The following is a 23,007-nucleotide window of genomic DNA, read 5'->3' on the forward strand; positions in this document are numbered from 1 at the left end:
TGAGAGATGGATCCCTGTGGTCTTGTACCAGAGCCCTTGACCACGGCAGAGCCACCCCAGTGCTCACTGCCATTTCCAATACATAGCTTTGACTTATATGAATTTAAGGAAATTTTCAATGCATGTCCTAAAAATAGTCATTATAGGGGATTATAACCTACGTGCTATGTTTCCTACTAGCATCTGTGATGCTCTTCTCACTGGCTAGGACCCACCTTTACCATGCACAAGGATGTGCCCCAATTCCTTAAACTCCTCCCACCCTCAGATGTGACACTTCAGAGCCCACTGAAGTCCGCAGGTGGGAACTGGTTGCATGTGTGAAAAGAAAGGGGCCCAGGAGTAAAACAAAGCAGGGCATACACTAAAGTTCTTCTTGTTACTAAGACCCTATTCAGGGCCCAGATTTTGACTGTTAATTTGTTAGATGCTAATTCCTAAGGCTTCTTTTGTTCAGCCTCTGCTGCAGCCTTGAAGTTCCTCTTTCATCCTGAACCTAAAGTCATGTTATATTATGGGACTTCGGGGGTGGGGATGGGATCGAAGTTTTCTGCTTAACTTTGCTACTCTCACTAAATGACTTTAGGCAAGAGGCTTATGTCTTCCAGACCAGGGCACTGTGTGCCATTCTAAATGGACTTTGGAGATCCGCTTGGCTAAATTTTTGGTTCTCTGGCACTTCGTGGCTCTAAATTTAAGTTCAAGTATGTTTGTCTGTGGACTGCTCACTGATTTCCAGACCTTCAGAGTCACCATGACCGCTGGTTTCTATCATGAACTTGGGGTTCTGCTGTGAATAGATCCTGTCTACCCGGGCAATCTTGGTGGTAGCTATCCTGGTCCAAGCAAGTGCCTTTCAGTTACAACATGGGTGGTATAATTCAGTATTTAATACTCCCATAGTTGTGTATCTAGGGCCAGAACAGATTTAATAAACCAGGCACTTGGGCCTGAGGACTCACACCGATGTGGAACCCTCCTCCATACATTTTCTTCCGGCTGCTTTTCTATGTCCTAGGAGATCTATTCATGACTGTGGCCCAGGCAATGGTTGCAACAGCTAAAATCTTCCTCTAGGGAAAATGCACCCATCTCGGTGGAGTCACAGAAGCCCACCTGAAGCTGTTTGACCCCCTTCATGGAGCTCTTCTAAGTTCCAAGGTCAGGGATTCCACCTAGAGGCAAATGGGATGGAGAGCAGTGGTTAGAATTTACACAATGACCTGGTGGCTCCCAACCACCACGAACAAACCTCCTGGATTATTCCCTGTTAAAAAATAAGTTCTACACTTTGTCCTTATGAAACCCAGAGAGAAAGGAACTGGTCGCTCTTGCTTCGGTAAGTTGTTTTCTGAAAGACCGTTATCAGCTCACTAATAGTAAGTAATAGGTTTTATCTGTGTTCTAAACTGCCACTGTTATTTGTTCCTAAAAAGGTGAATTCCAGGTGAGGCTATATTTTGTTCTATTTCCCAACATTTGATTAGCAAAAAAAAAAAAAAAAAAAAAAAAAAACCAAAAACACAAAAACAAAAACAAAAACGAAACTACATGAGCACACAAAAAGCTCATGCAGCAAAAAGAAAATTGGGGGTCAGATTCCTTAAAATACACAAAGGGGTAGGCTCTGCCTTTGTTTGCCTGGGACCCTTGGCAGGGATGGGGGAAGGATGGGGTAGCTGAAGATGACAGGCATCCAGCGCAAGGGTTGACAACTCTGAGGAAGCGTGCCAGTAGGCCTTGGAAGGAGAGTTCCAGAGCCCCAAGCCCAGGTCAAGCACAGCACACATCTGGATCTTGCTTTTCTGAAGGTCCTGGGAAAACCTAGAGTCTAACTCCCAAGAGGTTTGGAAGGGTAGCTGTGGCCCAGCGTGGCCTCCCACAGCCACAGTCAGATTTACCACCCGTTCCAAGTGCTCGTGGGGCCAAGGCCCCTTCTAGGGATGGCTGGGCCCGATGCTGGCAATGGCCGAGGGTTTCTTTAAAGTCATTTCAATGAGGCCTGATGTTGTTTTTATAGATCAAGAGACAAATGTCAAAAACAAATCACTTGACATTTAAATCTCTCTGTTGCATATTTGTGGACCTCCATGATGTTAATACAGTTCAAGCAGGTATCTTCTAGGCTTTCAAAAATTTCCAAATTCTTTAATAATATCACAACACACTATTTTCTCCAGAACACAGAGGACCTCAAGTATTGTTTTTTATGAAATTTATTGCCAAATTAGTTTCCATACAAGTATTAAATTGACTGCCTCAAACTCATTAGGGAGTGGAGTGAAAATAAGTTAAAAAATAACAAAATTTTGTTGCCGAGTGTCCTACAGGTTTGCTTACAATGTTAAGTGACTATTTCTTATATGAAGGAAACTACTGGTCTGAGTGTGCCTCAGTGACATTATAGATTGCTACGCGTCACTTACCTCCAGAGTAATTCCCAAGTGTAAACTCTGTGAGTGTCAAGGCTCTGTAATGAAAGAATGGCTCTAGCAAATGATTTTGTTCCCCCAAAAAGAAAGAAGTAACTAATGACTTCTAAGACAGGGTCCCATCCTGTGAGCTGATGACCCCTAGTGGTCCTTGTCGTCAAAGATCCTTCTGAATAATAAGTGTTGTCTGGAAAATAGCAAATATCTCAAACACTATTTTTCTGTTGTGATTAATAAAATACAGCATCACTTAAAGGGCTGAATACTGTTGTGATTAATAAAACACAGCATCACTTGAAGTATTGAAAACTTACAATGGCTGTTCATTACTGAAATTCTTTTTCAATTAAAAGATACCCAAAATACCATCACTAATTGCAGAGAGTTGGATGTTTTCACGTTACTCAAAAATATTATAAACTCCTGCTTTATATAATCATCTCCGGGACAGCTACTCTAATTTTGATTAAGTGGCACCTCGAATAGTTGGATCCACTGAGAATAACAGGAATGTTCTATAGAACTCAACCAGTGGCAGAACTGTATTAATTATAAATAATGCACTTACTTTTGTTGTAATAAGTTCTAGAGAAAAAAGCACCGATGCACAAAGAAAAATTTGCAGGCTTTGACCCAATATGGAGTGTGGCACCGTCACATAAAGCAGCACTAAAGGAACAAAGGAGTTAATTTCTTCACTTTGGAACTTTGGCTTTCACTGGCTATTTGTGGAAACTGCAAAATGGGAAGCTGTATGGGATGCCAGACCTCACTGTAGCCAAATTTTTAACTTCTCATTTACAAAATTCACACACACACACACACACACACACACACACACGCACGCGCACGCGCGCGGGCGCGCGCGCGCGCGTTATGGCATCGCCTGGCTCAGCTGCCTATGTGTAACCTCTTTTATCCCGCTGAATCAAATGCCATCATTATTTCATTACTGAAATATTCACTTAGAATGCCTGATTTCCAGCCCTAGCCTCCCGAAGAAGCCAAAGAGAATTTCTTTAATAGACAGCGCTCTAGAACTGATAAGAGATTTTTTTTTCCTCCCTTATGGTTTTCCTCCTCTATACTCAAAATAGTATCCAACAGCAAGCACTCGAAGTGTCAAGGTAAGAGAGGGCAAGACGTTTCAGAAAATACAGGGTGATGCATCACAATTGAGATTCTCAAGCTTGGTATCAAAGGACAGTTAGTGAAAAGAATAGTGAGTGCCTTCCTTGCCATCAGTTAAAACCAGATAATGAATTTTCATATCAGTACGTTCCTTAAGACAGACAGGCATGAATACTCAAAACGCGCACAAATAATTTACTCTTCAGTCTCAGATACACAAATATACTTAAGAAAGAGAAGTTTTATTAGGGCAATTTCACTTTATTTTTCCATACAGCAAAGTCAACTACTGCAGTAATAATAAAATAAGCATAAAACAAATTGCAGCCCAAGACAAAATACATAATTTTAAGCAACTACAAGCAGAAAGTAAGTTGTGATTACATAATAGTAAAACCAAGCACATCTGTCCTTTCAGCAGATGAAAGCGGTAGGGTTGCTGATAAGTGCAGCCAGCGGGAGTGAAGGCTGGATACACGAATTCATTAAACAAGTGCCCATGATCACATTTGCTTTTTTGAGTGCTTCTGAGTTGAAAATTAAAACCATGAAATCTGAACTGCGTTTTGTTTTTTCACCTGCTGAAAGAACAGGATCCTACGGCAATTAAAAAACAATCACATAACAACTATAGCTACGGTGTGCTGTTTGGTTTGCCTGTTTACGGTTTAAATTTTGTGAGAGTCAATACTTGTTTTGAAGATTTTTTTTTTGTGAACAATAAACCACTGAAATTGGCAGAAACTGATTTGTATAATATATGTCCTTAGTATAGTTCTTTCTCTCTTTTTTTTTTTCGTTGAAGTTTTAAACATGCAGTAGTTTTGAAAAATGTAAGGAATATTTGATCCATGATTTCACCTTAATGGTTGAAGTACCTGCTATTTTTGGTAATGATCTTCAGGCAGATTTGGCCCAATGGAGTTTTTGTCAGTCATGAGATCTCGGAAGGATGGCATATCTTTCCAGCTGAAAAAATCCTGGCAAACTACAAGCTGTCCACAATAAAGCAAAGCAACATGTTTGAAGGGGTATGGAGTGCTAACTCTGTGCCACTTTTGCAAGCAATTTTGCTCAGTCTGTCATTTTATTAGCCTTAACAAAACTCCTTGTAATTATAGACGTTTTTATTCAAAATAAGATCTTACTATTATACAGGTTTCTCTCTTTTGACTATATACAGAAGTGCAAAAAGTCAACCTTCTCTCTAGACGTTCCAACATGCTAAATTGCAGCATAATCAACCCTCAAGAGTTTGCACACACGCTATAATTCTCATTACGTAAACTTTGAGTATTTGGATTATCAACAAAAAAGTCCCTTGTTCTATTTATTGATTATGCAGCTTATTTATAACAAGGCCTGATATTCAGGGATTTCAAAAATATTAAACAATACTTTAACATTTGAAATGGATACAGTAGAAAATAAATTTTATTCTAATATCTAGGATCTAGATCTTCTTATAATAACTAATTACAAACAAAATAAATCATCAAAATATTACTCAATTGTCTGCCAGGATTGTTGCGATAGCAACAACTTAACTTCTTACTTAGCAATGATTATATATTTATAAGATATCCATATAAAAGATCTTTGTTCTTTTAATGAAAACTAGACAAGAACTAACAATGACTGACATTCTTACACTTTAATATTAAATCAGTAAAATATAAATCATTTAGTTAACAATAATACGAATATTCGTATGACACTACATGTAATTCAAAACTGAGTATGTTATGAAGGAAAAACTACTTTAATTTTTTTTTTGTATTTTGAAAAATTCATCGGTAAAATCTAATAAAACAAGAGTCTATAAACTGAAATGGTATTCAATTGTTAATAGAAAATGAAATCTAATAAATGTAGGAAATGAAAAACTACATTTTAACAAGAAAAATAAGTAATATTCTATAATGTAACTAACTACAATAACATGTGAAGTCACCATTACTCTCTTAACATGATTGAAATTACATTGGTATGGGTTCCAACCCGTAATGTAATAATCTAAGGCTTTAATAGATGTACAGTACAATCAGTAAAATCAACACATCAGTCTTATATTAGAAAGCATCTCTCTCAAGCATAAAAACTTGCAGTAAACTTGGAAGTATGGAAAGTTCTATAACTGAACTTTCGCTTCTCCCATTCCACACTATAACTACCAGTGACCTGGCCCCGACGTCAGCAATTTTTAGAACTGCCAATCAGAGCAAAAATATCCTTTACTAGCTGCAACATCCAAACCACAAAAAAGGAATTCCTTTGGATGAATCCATTCTTAAAAACTGAATGCACATCTATTTTTTTTTAATTTTGTAAAAGGCTTTCTAAGGCTATAAGCAGTTAATCTGAACAAAACAAAACAAAACAAATCACATATAAAATTCACCCATGTACTTAACCCACCCAATTACTAGGTTAATTAAACATTTCCCATTTTCATATTTTGGTTTATCATGCATCTGATGACAGTGCTGCTTTCTTCTTTGTTTAGAGTCACTATTTTAAACGTGACTGTGGTGAAGCATTTAAGCAAATGTGAAACCATTTTTGCAAAGCATTTATAGTCGTTTGACTTTTGACAGAGCTATAAATAGAAGCAAAATAATTTCCTCAAACATTTTTTTTTGTTATCGTGTCTCAGAAATGGCATATCCCTTTTGAATAACATGTTACACAGTATAGTATGCATAAATATTACACTACAATGCATTAAAATAATTTTATATATATATCTATTATATATATCTCCAGTATGTGTGAGTTTATCGGTATTGAGAGAGTTTGTGTTGTGCTGTCTATTGTTACTGTAGAGTTAAATTGGCCATTTCTGAGACAGCTTTGGTTTCCAAAAAAAAAAAAAAAAAAAAAGGAAAAAAGAATGGTGCCCTTTGACTGATTAGTACTAGCAAATAAGCAACAAAATGTGGCTCTGAAAACAATAACACTGAAGAAATAATACTCTAATTTGATGTACAGTCTATGGCACTTCATGAGAATCCTTAACAACATGGTACTTAAAGCCATGATGTGCTTTAAAAGATACACAGTTGTGGTTTTGCTTGGCACATTCATCTCTGTCAGATCCCTCCCTCACCACATCTTAAAATCTATTACATTAAAAATATTACTCTTAAACAAAAATGACTGTGCATGCACGCTCTCGTCTATAATGGCGATTTTAAATACAAGGTGCACCTTTGTTATTTGTAAACCTTGAAAGAAATAAACTTATTTTTAAAAAATTATACCTTGGTCTACAGACGTACCAATACATAATAGAATCATGGTTACACCATAGTCTGTCTTTTCAAGATGGCATGAATATATAGGAAACTAATTAGGTATGCATCTTTTAATGCAGAACTCTGTGCTAGAAAAGAAAGACAATGTTGTTCTTCTTTCAGACAGGAATATCACCTCAGCACAAATATCAATTAAATGTACAAAGTGTATAGGCAACAGTGTGCAGTGGATTTCCATGTTGTCTCTTCTTCTGGTTAACATGCAATATGTGGATGTCTTGTGGCTGAGGGGTTTTTGTGTGTGTTGCTTGACGGTATTTACAATATGGCTAATGACCTCGTCCTTTACGCTAACCAAGCACACTGTCCTTTCCTCTTTAGTATGATCTACAAGGGAAAAAGAGACAATCTTGGTTAAAACAGAGAGAAAGTCTAAAAAGAGAAGATGTTGGTTAAAACAAGGCAATTTCCAGTAACTACTTCATCTGAAAACCGTATTGCTTGGTTTAAAGAGTAAAATACATGTATGTTGTTACATCTTCATATAGAAACAAAAACCACTCCCCAAGTACAAGTGGACCTAAATTTACAACTCTATGAGAATAAAATGACATGCACAGCCTAATAAAATTATGGGCTCTGCTCAAATATTACCCCATACTCAGCTAAAAGTATAAAATATGTTTGCAGAATCAAGGGGCATAATATAGTAGAGCTCTTTTTTAGCACTATCATTGTGGGGCAGAATTTAAGCTCACTTTAGTTCCTCTCTCCTGTAGTTTAACAGGTTGCAAGAATACTGGTTTGGCCCCACAAAATTAAAATCCACGCAACAGTAAGTCCTATTAAACATGACTCACCATATATGGGTGCTTGATTAGCATAGCATATGTTTGGAAAAAATTTATACTGTAAATAACTGTTTTTGGTTAATTTAAAGTTTGGGGTTTTTTTTCCCCCTAAAGCCAAGGGAAAGAAAAATCCCTTATATGCTCCTGACAAATTAAGGTGGAACAGATATTATAATGTACTCGTGAATTAACAGTTTCAGTTTTTACATGAACTTTGTTCTCATCAGAGAATCTTTACATATTAAACGTATGCTTTACAGTACAACCTTGAGCATGAAAGAAGTCACCATTTTGCTCCACTCAAAAAGCAGTTTAATTACTGCAACTACGCATGAAAATGGGCAATCAGTTGTTAAACAGAACATTAAGAGCCTAAGATGCAATACACATAAGTCCACTGGTTTGCTAATTGATGAACTTACAGCCGTTTGGTATCATTTGTTTTCAACCTGGATTATCGCTCAGAAATAGAACATAGTTATATACACACCAAACATACCCAATTGACTACAAAAGCTTGAAGCAGGGTTTTAGAATCTGTCAAAAGGAGAACTTTTCATCCAAACCTACATATTAAAAGGAATGTGCTTATTTAAAAATGTGACTCCTGTTCAGGAGAATTTATTGCCAGATTATTGAGAAAGCTTATGAAATAGAAAAAAATCACTTTCAAGAATTTAATCCGTGATTGTAGCATGTCTTTGGTACTACTTCCTGGACTGCTCTCAAATTTTGTCTATCCTCTTGTCCTGCATGGGCTCAGCCTTTGTCCAGCTCTTGCTATAGATTATTATCGCAAGGGTCTCAGAACTGGTTCTCTGCCACCGTCTCCTCACTTGACACACTCACAGTCCCTTCTGAAAGGCCCTTACTCCTCCCTTCTCTTGAGCGCAGCCCTCACTGCCCCAAGTCACTATTTTCTGACTCTGTTGGAAAAAGTTGTTCCTTCATCTTTGCTCCAAGAGAAATTTGTTCAAACCTCTCATTTTATTAGAGTGCGCTGAAATTAACATCTTTATCTCTTGTCTGTTCATCTTTATCTCATTGGCACGGTAACACACGGTAACACATAGCACCAAAAAATCATTTGTAAATGTGTTATTGAAAGGAAGCAGCAAGAAGGATCACCCATCTTATTTACGAGATTCAGTTTCAAATACAGAGGCTCGTTTTAAATATAAAACTATAAACATGAAACAAATATCCTGAGCATATATGATAGCTTGAATGTGTACATACTGAATAAAGCATAGCCTCTGAGGATGAAAAATGGCCACCTTTCCCAAGTGTCTAAGTCAAGGTGCTTAAAGGAAAATCACAAGACTTTCAAATTATTTTTCAACAATGACATTTTCAGAATTATACAATCTTCTAAGGTTGACTACTTTGAAGTACCTAAAGTTGGAAATGTGGATGTATGCATATGTATGTATGTGAGTGTGTGTATACATTGATTTAAAGCCCGACTCTTTATATCTGAATAACCCTGTGTGTGGTGAATCATGAGGTGAAGTGGGTACGTGTTCTCACATATAGGATTTAGCAAAACATTAAAAAATAACACAAATGATGACCTACACTGGAGCTCAGCAAACTACTAGCCGTGAGCCAATCAGACCTGCCACCTAATTGTGTAAATAGAGTTTTACTGAGATACAGTCACACCATTTCATTTACATATTGTCTCCAGGTGCTCTCATGCTAGAGTGACAGAGCTGAGTAGCTACAACAGAAATGAGTGACAATAGAAGCCGTATATAGCCCATGCAACCACAAATATTTACTGTCTGGTCTTTTCAGGAAAGTCTGCCAACCCCTGATCTATACTAGTTTTAAGTCATATTTTTTCTTCACGTTTGTGTTTATTTCTAATATGAAACAAAAACAAAACTTATTTTCCTTAAGAATTACATACACGTAAGTGACATTAACATATACTATAAATTTTTATAATAATATTCCTTACAACCCACCTAAGATAAAAACGGGAGACCTTTCTTACCTCCTCTCAAAACCTTCAGCACTGAAGCATACTCTCGGTTATAAATGTACTCATTCGTCTAAGCTTTAATTTGCTTGTACATTCTACTTCTAGAACTGTGCCAGTCACAAGGCAGCTGTTCAATAAATATTTGATGACGTTCAATTTAAAAATAATAAAAATAAAAGAAAACATATAAATATTTTCTCTGAAATTCTGCAAAACTTCCTGAAGTACATCATACAAATGGTAGCTCAAAAAAACACTACAAGTACACACTATATATTACAGAAGGAACTTACTGTTTAGTGATGAAAATTCTACATCTGGGTAACATACTTGTGGCTAGTCAGATGTTCGGCAGATATTATGGGTATCTAGCAAATAAAAAATTATTTAATGAATGATCCATGCAAGCAAGCCAACAACCAAGAGATGAAAACATTTTAATATTAATTTTTTTTTTTTAAGAAAAGTGAAATTCAGCTGTGAGGTGACAGTCCTTATCTGGCCAACATAACAGTAAGTTAATGTAAACTTAATGTCAAAGGAGCAACTCATTTTTAAAAATCTTTGTGTTAAATACTAGTCTATAAATGTTATCAGTTTTTAGGAAGTAAGAGAAGTAAAACTATCCAAAATTCATGCACAGCAGTAATTGAAAGAAGCCCTTTTTGTTGGCCTACACACACACACACCTGTGGTTTCAGTTATTTACTAACCCATAAATCAAAGTAGAAAATGCCTATTTTTGTGCAACCAATTTCTAACATTTTCGTTCAACTTATGGTTTCTAACTTTTTTTTTCCCCCAAGTTAAACGTACCAGTTAAGAATTTGAAGACAGTATTTCAAAAGAACCAGATAAGAGCTTAAGTTTATTTCGGAACAGAGTCCTGAATCCTGATTGCACATTTGACTGTATTATAAATGGGCAAGAGCTTTAAAAAACTTGAGAGACAATACAATAAGAAATCAATATAGAGGTGACTTATTTCAATGGTCCCCAAAGCTACGAACTTCCAATTTGTAGCCTGACTCTCCTCCATGCCAGAATTTTTGCTGCTAACCTGGGAGAGGCAGTGCGGTAGACTGAGCCAGTCCAAGGACTGCAAGCACAGGTTCTCACGCTAGTGCATCCATTTCCTGGTGGTGTAAATTTGAGCCAAGCACTTAATTACTCCATGGCTAAGTTTCTTCATCTATAAAATGGCACTAGTCCCACCTCAGCAAGGTTGATGGGAGAAGAGTGAAATCACATACATGAAGGCATTTTGTTGTTCTTTCAATTTAGATGTCCTAGACTAATGCAACATATTACAATCCACAGTCTGGAGTGTAAATGAATATGTCTCTATTTTATTTCCATTTCTCAGCTGACATCTTTACACAATTTTACAGCATTGGCAAATGGCACGAAAATGTGCTCCAAGCATAATGAAGCTTCTCATACCATTTTTCCTGCTGCTGCAGGACAGGATGTTGCACCCAACAGTGTAGAAGCATCAAGGATGGGGCTGTCGAAACATACCAAGGACCTTCAACACCAATCGATGCAGATGAAGGGCCAGCTATAAACTTCTGCATGCATGCAGGCTGCATTTTGTGGCATCAGCTATTTCCAGCATTGCTAATATACTGTAGGCATATACATATGTATGTATATGTAGATATAATATATGTGTGTATATATATATCCATTTCCCTTTTCTTTCTTTTGGTTGTAAAACAGTATGAAGACCCAAGATTATGCATGAAATGGTCACAGCACAATGCAAAAAGTAAAGTGTCCCCTACAACCCAGGTGGCCCAGGGCATGTTGGAATTTGCTTTGCTATAGTTCTGCTTACACCAGCAATTCTGTCGTCATACATGGTACACAGAGAGCTCAGCATCATTGATTTGCCTCATAAATGGATTACGGTGAATCCATTAAGAAATTTCTGCCATAGATTACTTACTAACATGCCACATATGCACAATCTAGTATTCTTGTAAATGAGTCTGATGTGTTAGCATAAATCTGGGGCTATTTTGACAAGCTTCAGAAAAACTAATGGTTCTTTGCCAAGAAATGTTTAAAGCTTGTCTGAAACTTTAAAATACATCCATTTTGGCATGCTGCTTATGAAAATTTTTAATGGCTACACTAATAGCTTGCAGTTCTTCAACAGTACATGATGTACTGTGGAGACAAGGGTGGTTACTTCTCACAGCAATATCTACAAAGTCAGATGGCGCTTAACTGGCCTTCTCTTCCCAAGGGGCAATACGCTGATTCTCATCTCATAGTGATTCTTTCACGTCATTTGAGCTACATTTAACCTTAGTCTGTGGGTTATCTGAACTTTGATTTGGCTCCAAATGTTTTCACATGCTATTAACCTTACTGAACTTTGCTTTCATAACAAACATACTTATCCATTAAGGCCAAAACCCACTTTACATAAATTTGACTTTGATTCAACCATTATTTTCCAGAATATAATTAAAAATAGGATCAGAGAATGTTGGCTGAATCAATGTCGATTTTTAAATTTTAAATATTTTAATAATCATTTTCTTTTAAATAGTCATTCTTGCAGATCATAAAATTCAAATTTCTGAAACAGATCCCATTTACTTAAGAGTAATCTGTGAAATTGTTACTCCACAAATTTCTATGGAACCCAGAATGACTCAATTTACCGTATTTGATGTCTTTTTTCCCTTCATAACTCTCTAAAATCTATGCTGGGTAACTATAGAAATATGAGCACTTAGGTTTTTGTTTCTGTGTTTGCTTTTCATTTAAAGCAGTGAGAATCAAACCTTGGACACCAATTTATTTTTAATATACAATCTGCTTATCAAACAAAACTATAATGAATTTATAAAAACTCTATTTACAAGAGTGGTCATTTGTGGCATCTATAACATATTTAAACATCTCACTTTTTATTAAGAATTTAGGAAAGAACTAAGAAATTGTACATACCAAATGTTTATCATAAAAACCTTAAAATCGCCTGCAGTTTTGATTGGTCAAAACACCTGAATGATTGAGACCAAAGGAGAATTGCTTGTGTAAATATCATTTTAGTAGCTTTAGAAATGGAGCCGCGACAACTTTGGAGCACTTATAAATGGCATAAAAGCATTCTGCTGCTCATCATAGAGAGAATGTGTAGGCCAACAAGAGGTATCTTTGAAACCCCATGCTATTAAAGCACCCTCTACAGCCCTCACGTACACACGATTCCCACTGACCTCAATGGGAAAGCCACGTGCGTAAGGGCTGTTGGATTGAGCCCTATTAGAGTTGGTTTTTAAGAAACAAAGCTGTAAATTAGCAAACCTGGTTGGCTGTGGCTGTTGCAGCGAAGGGAACACTTGTGGCAGATGTTGTTGCTGCGGACACAGTGGCTGGCGTAGCACCGTGCACCATGGGAACTTTCGGAGGGAAAATCATATAAGCAAACATACAGAAGAGTGTAGCAATATGGAAACCATGGCAACATGGAGGAGATAATTGGGCATGGTATTTATCACAGCAATAAGCCATGTGACGGGACATCATCACCAGCGAGTGACATGCAATCACAGCGCAAAGCAGGACAACATTCCAAGGAGAGAAGGGGAAGGGAGATGAAAGAGAAAAAAAAGGGGAAAAAAAGCTTGTTACCATCAAATCAAGAAAATTGACACAAACAGGCTTAATTTGCTACGTCAAAAACAAGAATTTTATATAGTGTTCACAGTCAGACATTCAAAATCTAAGTCAAAATACAGGTATTTACTTCATATATACAGTTATCTGTTTGAATGAAAGTATTTTTTTCTTATTTATTATTATAAAAATATACAATATATTACTTTTATGATATAGTTTTTTTTTTTTACACACCAGAACTCATAGTCCAATCAAAATCCACCAAAGGTGACTAAAGGAAACTTGTGTGTAAAGAAAACATTTATGTGAGTCCATGTCAATTAAATAGAAAATGGCATTTAATTGACAGGTGTTAGTAAAAGGGAAATGGACTTGCCCAATAGATACAAGTTAAACTTAGCAGTGGATTTTGAGGGGCTGTGAGGTGCACCATAGGTTTAAGATAATCAAGAAACAAAGCTGGCACCTACCAACACTTGTAGCGGGTGTCATGCACAATATTGAGCCTGCCCATCATGCATTGCAACAGGAAGGTGGATTTGAAAAGGGAAAAGAATTAAAACATCCCATCACACGTGTAATTAGGAAATTCATTTGAACAAAGAAGAAAAATTGTTATTATGGGAACAGTGGCATGTAACTGTCAGCACAATCAAATCATACAATAGCACAGTGATCAATTAGAACTAGTCTCAAGTGAAGAATAAAAGCCAGTTTAACTGTGTGCTGGTATACTTTGTTTCTCCTGATTGCTGCCTATAAGTAAAAGTATTTTGGGAAAAGTTTAAACTCGCCTAATTCTTTTAAAAATAATATTGTAATTTGTTTTGTTTTAATCTGGTTACTAGCCATCTGGCGGCTTTGCTATTTCTGACTTTAACATATGAATGTATTAACATTTTCCTTATATTGAGCCCATGTTAAATAATTAGAGAAGTTACTTATTATTAAAATGGTAGGTAATCCAATGCACAAAACTGGCTTAACAATGTAATAAAACCAAAACATTCATTTTCATTCCCTTGGTTTTTATTTCTCTGTTCACTGTAGCAGCAACCACACAGACATGGAAGGGGTTGTGATCATCCATCCATACAGGAATTTTATTTGGAAGGATACCAAAAAATAAATTATGCATAAAGAGAAAGTGAAACTTCTGCATGGCCTTTGTTTGGAATTTAAATGTAGGCAAACATTTAGAGAGGATATACTTTTAAGTCCTGAATTGGTTTAATTAACAGGGATCTGGGGAAACAGACTGGTTTTCACTGCTGGTTTAGACCTTCAGGACTTCTTGGAATAGCAAAGTTCTCAAATATTTCACATAGAAAAAAAAAGTTAATTATATATATATATGTATGTATATATTACACATGGGGCGTTGGCATTGATGTTTTCAATGTTCAACCATGATGCTAAAATATTATGTATGTAGTACCTGTTCTCTTTTACATATAAACATTGCAACATACAATTTTATGTTTTTTTCTTTTTACCGAGTACAGGGCACTTTCCCACATAAAGAACTACTGTTCTTTCTATGAGATTATTTTAGATTTCTAGGTTTTAAAATATCAAATGATTTTATATTTCTATCTAAATCTTGGCACATCCTATTTAAACACTAGCAGCATCTGGGATGAACATTTGTTAGACAAATATCTGCCAATTGAGTCTTGTCAGAGATGGCCCTACAAAACAAAGCTGCCATTGAGAAACAAGGATTACTGAACTGGCGTCCCTGGAACAGCTGCAATTAGTCTGTTATCACAATTAGACTGTGGGCACAATGATCAGTGATTAAACTTGGTAATGGAGCTAGGGAGGCATCCGCCCAGGTGGCATAATATTACCCTGACAGTCATTTGTTAAGATGCTTGAAGATCTCTATCATTTGCAACTACTACAGAGTCAGACTTGGGAAAGAGAAGAACAAAAACAGACCACTAATAACAAAGACGTTAATGTGAGACAGTAGAGCAAGCGAAATTTAATCCTGGGTCTAGATCCTGTGAAATCGTTATCCTCTCAAGGTGGGGCAAGAGGACTGACTGGGAAAGAGAGGATGAAAAGATGAAGGAAAAGCAATAATGTGGTATTCAAGGAATAGGAAAGCCGGTTTAAATACTGTATGGGTAGTAGGTTTTCAATTTACCATTCATTATTGTGCTGTAATTTGCCTATTATATTTCATCCCATACATAATTTAGCCTGCACATGCGGAAAATGAATTAACCATCCTATCTGTCTAAAAGCCTAAAGCTTCTATGATTGGAATTTTAGTTTGAATTATCTTCCTCATTACCATTATAACCAGTGCACACAGTTTTCAGAGGGATTTGCAGCAAATAAACATAAGGCAGCAATGAAAATACTAGCCAGGTGCAATAATTCACAAAAACAAAGACATTATGCTGTAGGACCCACTTACCGAGACCAAAAATCACTTTGAAATGACCATAATATCCATCTTTACTACAATGGGTTGATTTACTAATAATGATGCACAAATAGCCAATTGAAATTTTTTTCCTTAATTTTCAACACAAGGAAATGTTTCAGTGAATGCATTTGTCAATTTCAAATTTCCCCTATGAAGATATTTGCATAGCAGAATGAAGTGTTTCTGAGGAATGCGTTCCTATTTGAAGATGCAGGAAAAACAAGTAGGAAGGTAATTTGCAAATGCGTTGTATGCACAGTTAAAACTACTTCAAGGAGAAGGGCAAGAAGTAGAAGAGAGAGAAAGTGATAAAGGATATTTGGTTGGAGGTCTGAACTTGGATGTGGTAATTCAAGCCTACTGATTAGCAGTATTAAGCTGATTTAAGATCTTCTAAAACTTGTATCATTTGGGACTAAAAGTTCACAATCAATTGAAATTATTTTCGAAATTGGTATCTGAAACAGCAACAGCTTCAGTTTATTTCTATATGTTTTGAATTCTATTCCATTGCACTACTGAATTTAAGAAATGACAAATAAAACCTAGTGCCTACTACATTCCAGGCTTTATCCTAAACGCTTAGACCTGCCTATGATAGTGCTTTAAGAGAATGTTTTAGGAAACTATGTTTAAAACTCATTTAAATGTAACCTTATGAAATAATCACATTATCTACATTTTATAGGTGAAAAATAAAAGGGATACAGAGATTATAACTTGTGGTGGATCTGGATTTAAACTTCCAAGCCTGATTTATAATCCTATGCTAAGATGAAAGTAAACTGCATTAATTTCATTAATTATAATAAAAGTGACAAGCTGGGAATTTTTGTTTTTGTTTTTTTCGGTAAAAACACCCCCATCCCCTTGCCACCTCCCTTCTCACTCCTCCCCCTCCAGGAAAATTTCCTGGCCTTCTGTTTCTTTATGTCTGGTAAGTTGCAACACAAGCCAAAGCCAAAGTTGCTTAAAGCAAACTTATTTTTAGGTTTTTAAAAAAACCATCAGCCCACACTGAGGGCAATATGCTAGGAAGAGGGAAGAGAGGTATGCTTCTGAGGGTAGAAAGCAGGCAAAAATGGTGAGGGAGAAGGGAGAGGAAAGAGGCAGGGAGTCTGCAGGGTCCGTGAGTAGTTGGGTATGTAGTCTATTCTTCCACCATAGCTCCATGGGCACAGGCTGCCAAGGGAGTGTATGCTGCTTATGAGGCTAAGGAGCTCAGGCAAGCATGCCTGGACCCGAGGCAGTCACAGGAACCCTGGAGTGTGTAGCTTGCTGAGACCTTGTAAGCATGGGCCACGATCATACCAGCAGTGACCAGCGCTGACTGAAGAATGGAGAATGGGCATCTTATCTACCCTACTGGATGGCACAGGCCCTCACCTTGGGGGGGGGGGGGGGAGCCTAATCTCCCAGTGAGATTAGAGTTTAGAGTTGGACTTCATTTGAATTCAAGAAAATAAAGCGATGTAAATAAAAATGGTACTTCTTACTCCAATGTCAAGGGCGAACTCCATACCTACAATGTAAGTAGACCCTAGATTACACATAAACTGTACGAATAATTAATTGAGTTTTAAAGGGCGAAGATTTTTTAAAAAGTAGTGTATCTCTAAAATTTAAAGAAGAAGCTTGGATATGAATTTACTCCAGTGATTGTATTTATTTTTAAACGAGATGGAGGGTATAAAAGCACCAATCATGGAGTCAGGGTATCAGTAAGGCCTAGTTCATTTTTTGGGCCAAATCATTTTTAAGGATTTGATACAAAGAGTTCACAGATTTTGAGAGACTGAGTCAAACCCACCTGACCTGATTTCAAGTTCTGTCTAAACCTTACATACGAGCCATGCAACTTGGAGCAAATCATTGGACCTGACTAGGCCCCAAGTTACTCATTAGTAAAATGGGACTATTAATGCCAACCTTTTGGGGTCGTTGTGAGAAAATATGAGATAATGTATATAAAGTATCCAGTGCAGTATGGCACAGAGCAAATATTGAATAAAGGCAGCTGTTTTGAACACAATGTGTGAAACAACTGGGCCTGAAACCATTAGGGAGTTGTGGGGCTTGGATTGGACAGAATGCACACCTTGTAAAGGATTTACATTCTGATTTTATTTAAACATTCTTAGACACTTCTGGATTCTAGATTTAACCCTTGGGTCATAAATTTGCAATCTCCAATATGAATACTGGCATACCATGTGGCATACAATAGATGTGTGTTGATTCAATGAATGGATGGACATGGGTGGATGGGTGGATAGATGGATGGATGGGGAGACAGGTGGATGGATGGATCAATGAATGGGTGGATAGGTAGATGGATGGAGAGAAAACTGGGAAGGACAGAGGAAGGAAAAGAAGGAAGGAGGATAAGAGGGAAGAAGAGATAGGTGGTTGGAAGGACAGATGGATAAATGATTGGATAGATGCACAGATAGACAGGTGGATGCCACATAAGCCTAATTTTGTTATTAGAAGTTATATATATAATAATTGTTTTTAGCTAGTTACCTGGCTCCCAATGAACCTTGATCTTTTGCCAGCAACCCAGTCTATATACATAGTTACCTCCTCAAATGACTTAACTATGCTTCACTGTAACTTCAATGTAACAGACCCACATACCCCTTAAGTTATTACTGAAGCAAGAGACTACAGCGCTCTAAAACTCTAAGTTGCAAAAAATAAATAACTTCTATTTTCTTTTGAGTTCCAAAAGAGCTTTCAGAATATACCTTCCAAATCATTATATTGTGGGCAGATGGGAGGCTCTAATCAAATAAGTCATCTGCACAATAACACAGTCTTTGAAAAATGAACTTCCTTTTTCCCAGGTATTATATATGAGATTACACAGATGTGTGGTAGGACGGATTTCCTGTAGTTCTCAAAGGGCATTTAAAAAACTGAATTAGTTGTAAAATTTTTTTAAAAAAATAGAGAAATTTCATATGCAACATCCAAATAAGGTAAATATCTGGGAAAAAATCAAAAAGACCTGCAATACTGGACATGAGGGCCATTACATTAGATTGTGCAGGTCTGCACAACTAACCACGGGAAGCAGAGACACAACTACACTATAATGTAAATGGAGCCACAAAGGATGTGCAGTTTACAACAGGTACAACATGCCAGGCAGGTATTTCTCTGAGGCAATAGAAGCCTAAGTCAAAACACTCACCATCCTCTTTAGATTGGGCCTGTGCTCCCCAGTGCCTTCCAGACCTCACAGCTCCTAATTTATTTCTTGCTCCATTTGTTTATATATCCTTCCTGGCCCCTAAGGCATTTTAGTTTACATTCTTTGCATCAGATTGCTTTCTTTTCTGGCTGTCTGACAAAGTGGTTTGGCAGAAGTAAAGATGGGCTATCCATTTTAACCTTTTAATGTCATAGAGCCAAATTTTTGGACACAGGCACATATGACAAATGACAATATTTTAAAAGAATGATGAAGGTATTATCTACTTCTGATTATGTGACTCATAAAGGTTAAGCCCTTTAAAAGTGGCTTACAGATAAATGTAATTTTATATTATTGTAATAATTTTGTATCATATTGATTAGAAATATCAAGAATAGAATATAGACTATTTCCGATGCAAAATTCATCATAAAAACGCAAATATTTCTTAACATTTTTAGCACATTTCAATATACTGTGACACATTTTATTTACATTAAGAATACTTCGTTTCTAGAAGAGAGAAGTATGATTTTAAATTGCAAATGTGTTTGTTTTTCCCACACTTGATCCTTACCTAGCATCTTTTGCTCTGTCTTATCCACAGACTAAAAGCCTTTCTAGGGAGAGATTACTGTCAGAAATATCATGCAATTAATGGTTATGTTTATTTAGAAACGTCCTTAGTCATCTGAATATTGTTGGAGAAACTAACGTAAATCCCATTTAATAAGACTGAACTGTTAGGTTTCCCTAAATAATATATGGACAGAGTTAGATGTTTTTATTTTTAGATTTTAAATAATGAAATTCACTTCTAATGACAATGTTTTACTAAATGAAATAAGCTGACAAAAATAATCTTTGGTTTCTTCAAAGAGACTATGGTAGTTACCCACAATCTCTTAAAACTTTGTTTAGTGATCTGACTATAGAAAACTTGATATATTTGCTGAAGATGGCATAAATCTAGGGGCATGGCAATTTATATAAAAGCAAAAAGATTACATTCTGGAAGTCTCTGAAAACCTGTATGTGTTGAGAACAAAGTTTCAACCTTGTAAAGTGTAAGAGAAATGTGATTTGCCCCTTAGAATGCAATAAATATGCTACAGATCAAAATGATGTAATTTGTATTCTAAAATGGACAAAGTGCAAATGCACAGATACTATTTTGTAAGTACAATTACTTTATCCATGGTGCCTAAGGCGTATCCATTGTAAGTCATGTAATATTCCACATACTCCAACTCACCGAATCTTGTTACATATTCTACATACGGATGGCCAGCTTTCAGAGATGCACTGTATAGAAGTTGTGCTTGGCAGTAAAAACTAATGTGAATATAACTTCTTCTTTTGTTCGCTATTCAAAAATAAATTCTCACATTCTCTCCTGGCATTACGAACCTAACGCATTTAAGTACTGTCAATATAGCATAATATACTAATGGTGCTGGACCTCTGACATACATACCTCATCATTAATTAATTTAATTAGTGATAAAATTATTTTATTAAATAAATCTCTGAACCCATGGTAATTATCTTAGAAAGGTTAAGAGGTAAAAGGGGAAAATCTCTGAACCCATGGTAATTGTCTTAGAAAGGTTAAGAGGTAAAAGGGAGTCTGGTTAGTTGAATTCCAGACTATACGAAGTTTAACATGGATTTCCTGAAGTCAATGAAGGGTGCATAAAAATAATAAATTTTCAGGTAATTAAATGACTGATTAATGTTTCTAAATTTTATACCCGTGCAGATAGTTCTACAGTATGTTTATGTGACTAAGTTGAAATCCACTGAAACGACAAATGTATAACTCAATAGTAGATGTAAACTTGTACTTCTATTAGCTCATGAGAAAATAATGATTTTAAGCAATGTACTGATTGGCACACTTTTTAAGTGCTCTGGAACACAGAGTCAGCTTTTGTTTTTGTTTTTTTTGTTTGTTTGTTTGTTTTTTTATTCTCCACCTCAAAAACAAAAAGGCTGAAAAATAAAAATCAAAACTGGAAGTGTCATTTCATAGAATTCAAATTTACTCTGGAATCATGAAGGCAAAGGGGTCTTACAGCAGAAGAGTGTCATAAAATAGCTTGACAGACATAAAACAGTGTTGAGGAAAGAGAAAAAAAAGAGAACTATATTTCAATTCCAAATTACACATACCAAAATAAATCTATAAAATACCACAATGATCTTTGATCCATTTCTCATTACACTAAGATTCTTAGTTTTTAAGGAGAACCACATGAGATACCTCAGTTCATCCGCTACTGCTGACCACCTTACCTTCCAACTATCTATGGCTAACGGCAAACTGGGGGCCTGGCTTATCTGCTCTACCAGCGTATCTATCTGCGGCTCCCCAGATTCGTTCATGAGTAAGCTCAGACCCCTTACCTGGTGGGAGAAATGCCGTATGTTGTTGCAACTGCATGTTGGCTAGAGCCTGTTGGTATTGGAAAATACCAGTGTTAAAGACTGCGGTGGCACCGTTGGTTTTTTCAAGAGCAGGCCTCTTTGGTAATGGGGGAAGTACAGCTTGAGGAATTCCCTGTTTAGTGAATGAGTATAAAAAACAAATACCAGTAAAAAGAGAAAAAGAAAAAAGAAAAATCAGTTGAAGGCTAAAATTGTTAGGAAGCATGAGCAAGCAAGCAGCAGAGCACTGAACTACCCAGGGGGTGGGGTGGGATTCCAATCAACAAAAATGAAAGGGGATCAAAAAAAAAAAAAAAAAGCAAGATAAAAGCTTTAAAGGAAGCATTATTTTTGTCCAAAACAAAACAAAACAAAACAAAAAAACAACCCACTAGGACGAGAGCACATGTTATAATGTGTTAAAGTGTTTTAAGTCCCATAATGCTTCAGGCTTTCTGTGAGAAGCCACTGATTTGGGGCAAGAAGAAAAGCTGCACTGCGAGCTCCATGAGGACTGACAAGTATAAGCAATGTTAATAGTTAATCGTACAGAGTGACCAGAACAGGTAAAATAAAAACTCATCCCACTCATCTCCTCCCCACCAGACCTACCTACACATGCAAATGTCCCAGAGCATGCAAGTTTTTTTTTTCTTAAACACTGAACTATAAATATTAAAAAAAATAAATAAATAATTCTATCACTAAAGCCATGCTAACCAAACAGGTACATAAATATACAGTCAAAAATACATTTTTAATGTCCTTAAAGTATTTCACTAGAACATTCTACAATGTAGTTAAACTGAATGTGGGCTGCTGGGCTTTCGGAATCTTTCATTGTATGATATCTGTCCAGGTACTCACAGTAGAGTCTTTCCACTAATTTTGTCAGGAAACCACACTCAGTTTTTCATTGTACTTTACAATTTTATAACAGAAAAAGGAATATATATTTTTAAATTGATAAAAAAAAAAACTTGTATCTACAATAAAGCTACATGCCAAGCTAAAAGGTGAAAGGTCATAGTACCAGGTCAAAGGTTGCCTCGAGGGGTCGCTTCAGTGATTTGACAGCCGACTGAGTCTTAATTAGCAGGCAGCGAGCACATGATGGCAATGGGCCAGTGGGGTTCAAGCGCATTAACATAAACAGCAAGCAGAGGTGCATCATGGGGGCAGCAGTGCATTTTTGGGTAGGTGAGAAAAAACAAATAAAAAAACAAATCATCGGAATGCCATATACAACGAATAACAAGACTAAGCATGCACAATAAAGGCACTACTGAGTTGTTATTGGGAGGATAACTCCTCTTTGTAGTTAATTACAAACAAGATACTCTAACAGAAAAAAAAAAAGAGTGAAAGGTAGAGAGGAGGAGAGAGTCTGCCTTCTGTATTTTTGCTCAAGTATCCATAAACAAACACAGAAAAGACCTCTCTCGTGATTATTTCACTGTGCTGTGAAAACCACACAGTGTTTTTTATGTCTATTTTCATGATTAAGTCTTTTATATATTTATGTAAAAAAAAAAGGACAACATTAAAACAGCTAAGCAAAGAACAAAGAATGGACTCATTAAAATCAGCTATTAGGTCACATTAAAATTTACCTTCAGAATATAGGTG

At 36.4% G+C, this 23,007-nt stretch overlaps 1 protein-coding gene across 27 annotated transcripts in view; it reads right to left on the reverse strand.

Annotated features, from left to right (window-relative positions):
* Positions 1 to 3,784: 3,784 nt before the first annotated feature.
* The window catches only part of MBNL1 (muscleblind like splicing regulator 1), a 205,081-nt gene continuing 185,858 nt past the window's right edge, over positions 3,785 to 23,007 (reverse strand). For 10 of the 27 annotated variants that reach the window (XM_043595087.1, XM_043595105.1, XM_043595096.1 and 7 more), the window contains 6 exons: positions 22,412 to 22,465; positions 21,358 to 21,511; positions 13,774 to 13,809; positions 12,989 to 13,083; positions 9,955 to 10,029; positions 3,785 to 7,207 (listed from right to left, as the gene is read on the reverse strand). In XM_043595087.1, coding sequence (XP_043451022.1) covers positions 9,973 to 10,029; positions 12,989 to 13,083; positions 13,774 to 13,809; positions 21,358 to 21,511; positions 22,412 to 22,465 — 396 coding nt within the window. In that variant the 3' untranslated portion in view covers positions 3,785 to 7,207; positions 9,955 to 9,972. Of the gene's footprint in view, positions 7,208 to 9,954; positions 10,030 to 11,104; positions 11,169 to 12,988; positions 13,084 to 13,773; positions 13,810 to 21,357; positions 21,512 to 22,411; positions 22,466 to 23,007 lie in introns of those variants that run through there. The other 17 variants (XM_043595101.1, XM_043595089.1, XM_043595090.1 and 14 more) reach the window with 10 other exon arrangements.

The sequence above is a fragment of the Prionailurus bengalensis genome, chromosome C2, assembly GCF_016509475.1.
Source record: "Prionailurus bengalensis isolate Pbe53 chromosome C2, Fcat_Pben_1.1_paternal_pri, whole genome shotgun sequence".
Classification (NCBI taxonomy): Eukaryota; Metazoa; Chordata; class Mammalia; order Carnivora; family Felidae; genus Prionailurus; species Prionailurus bengalensis.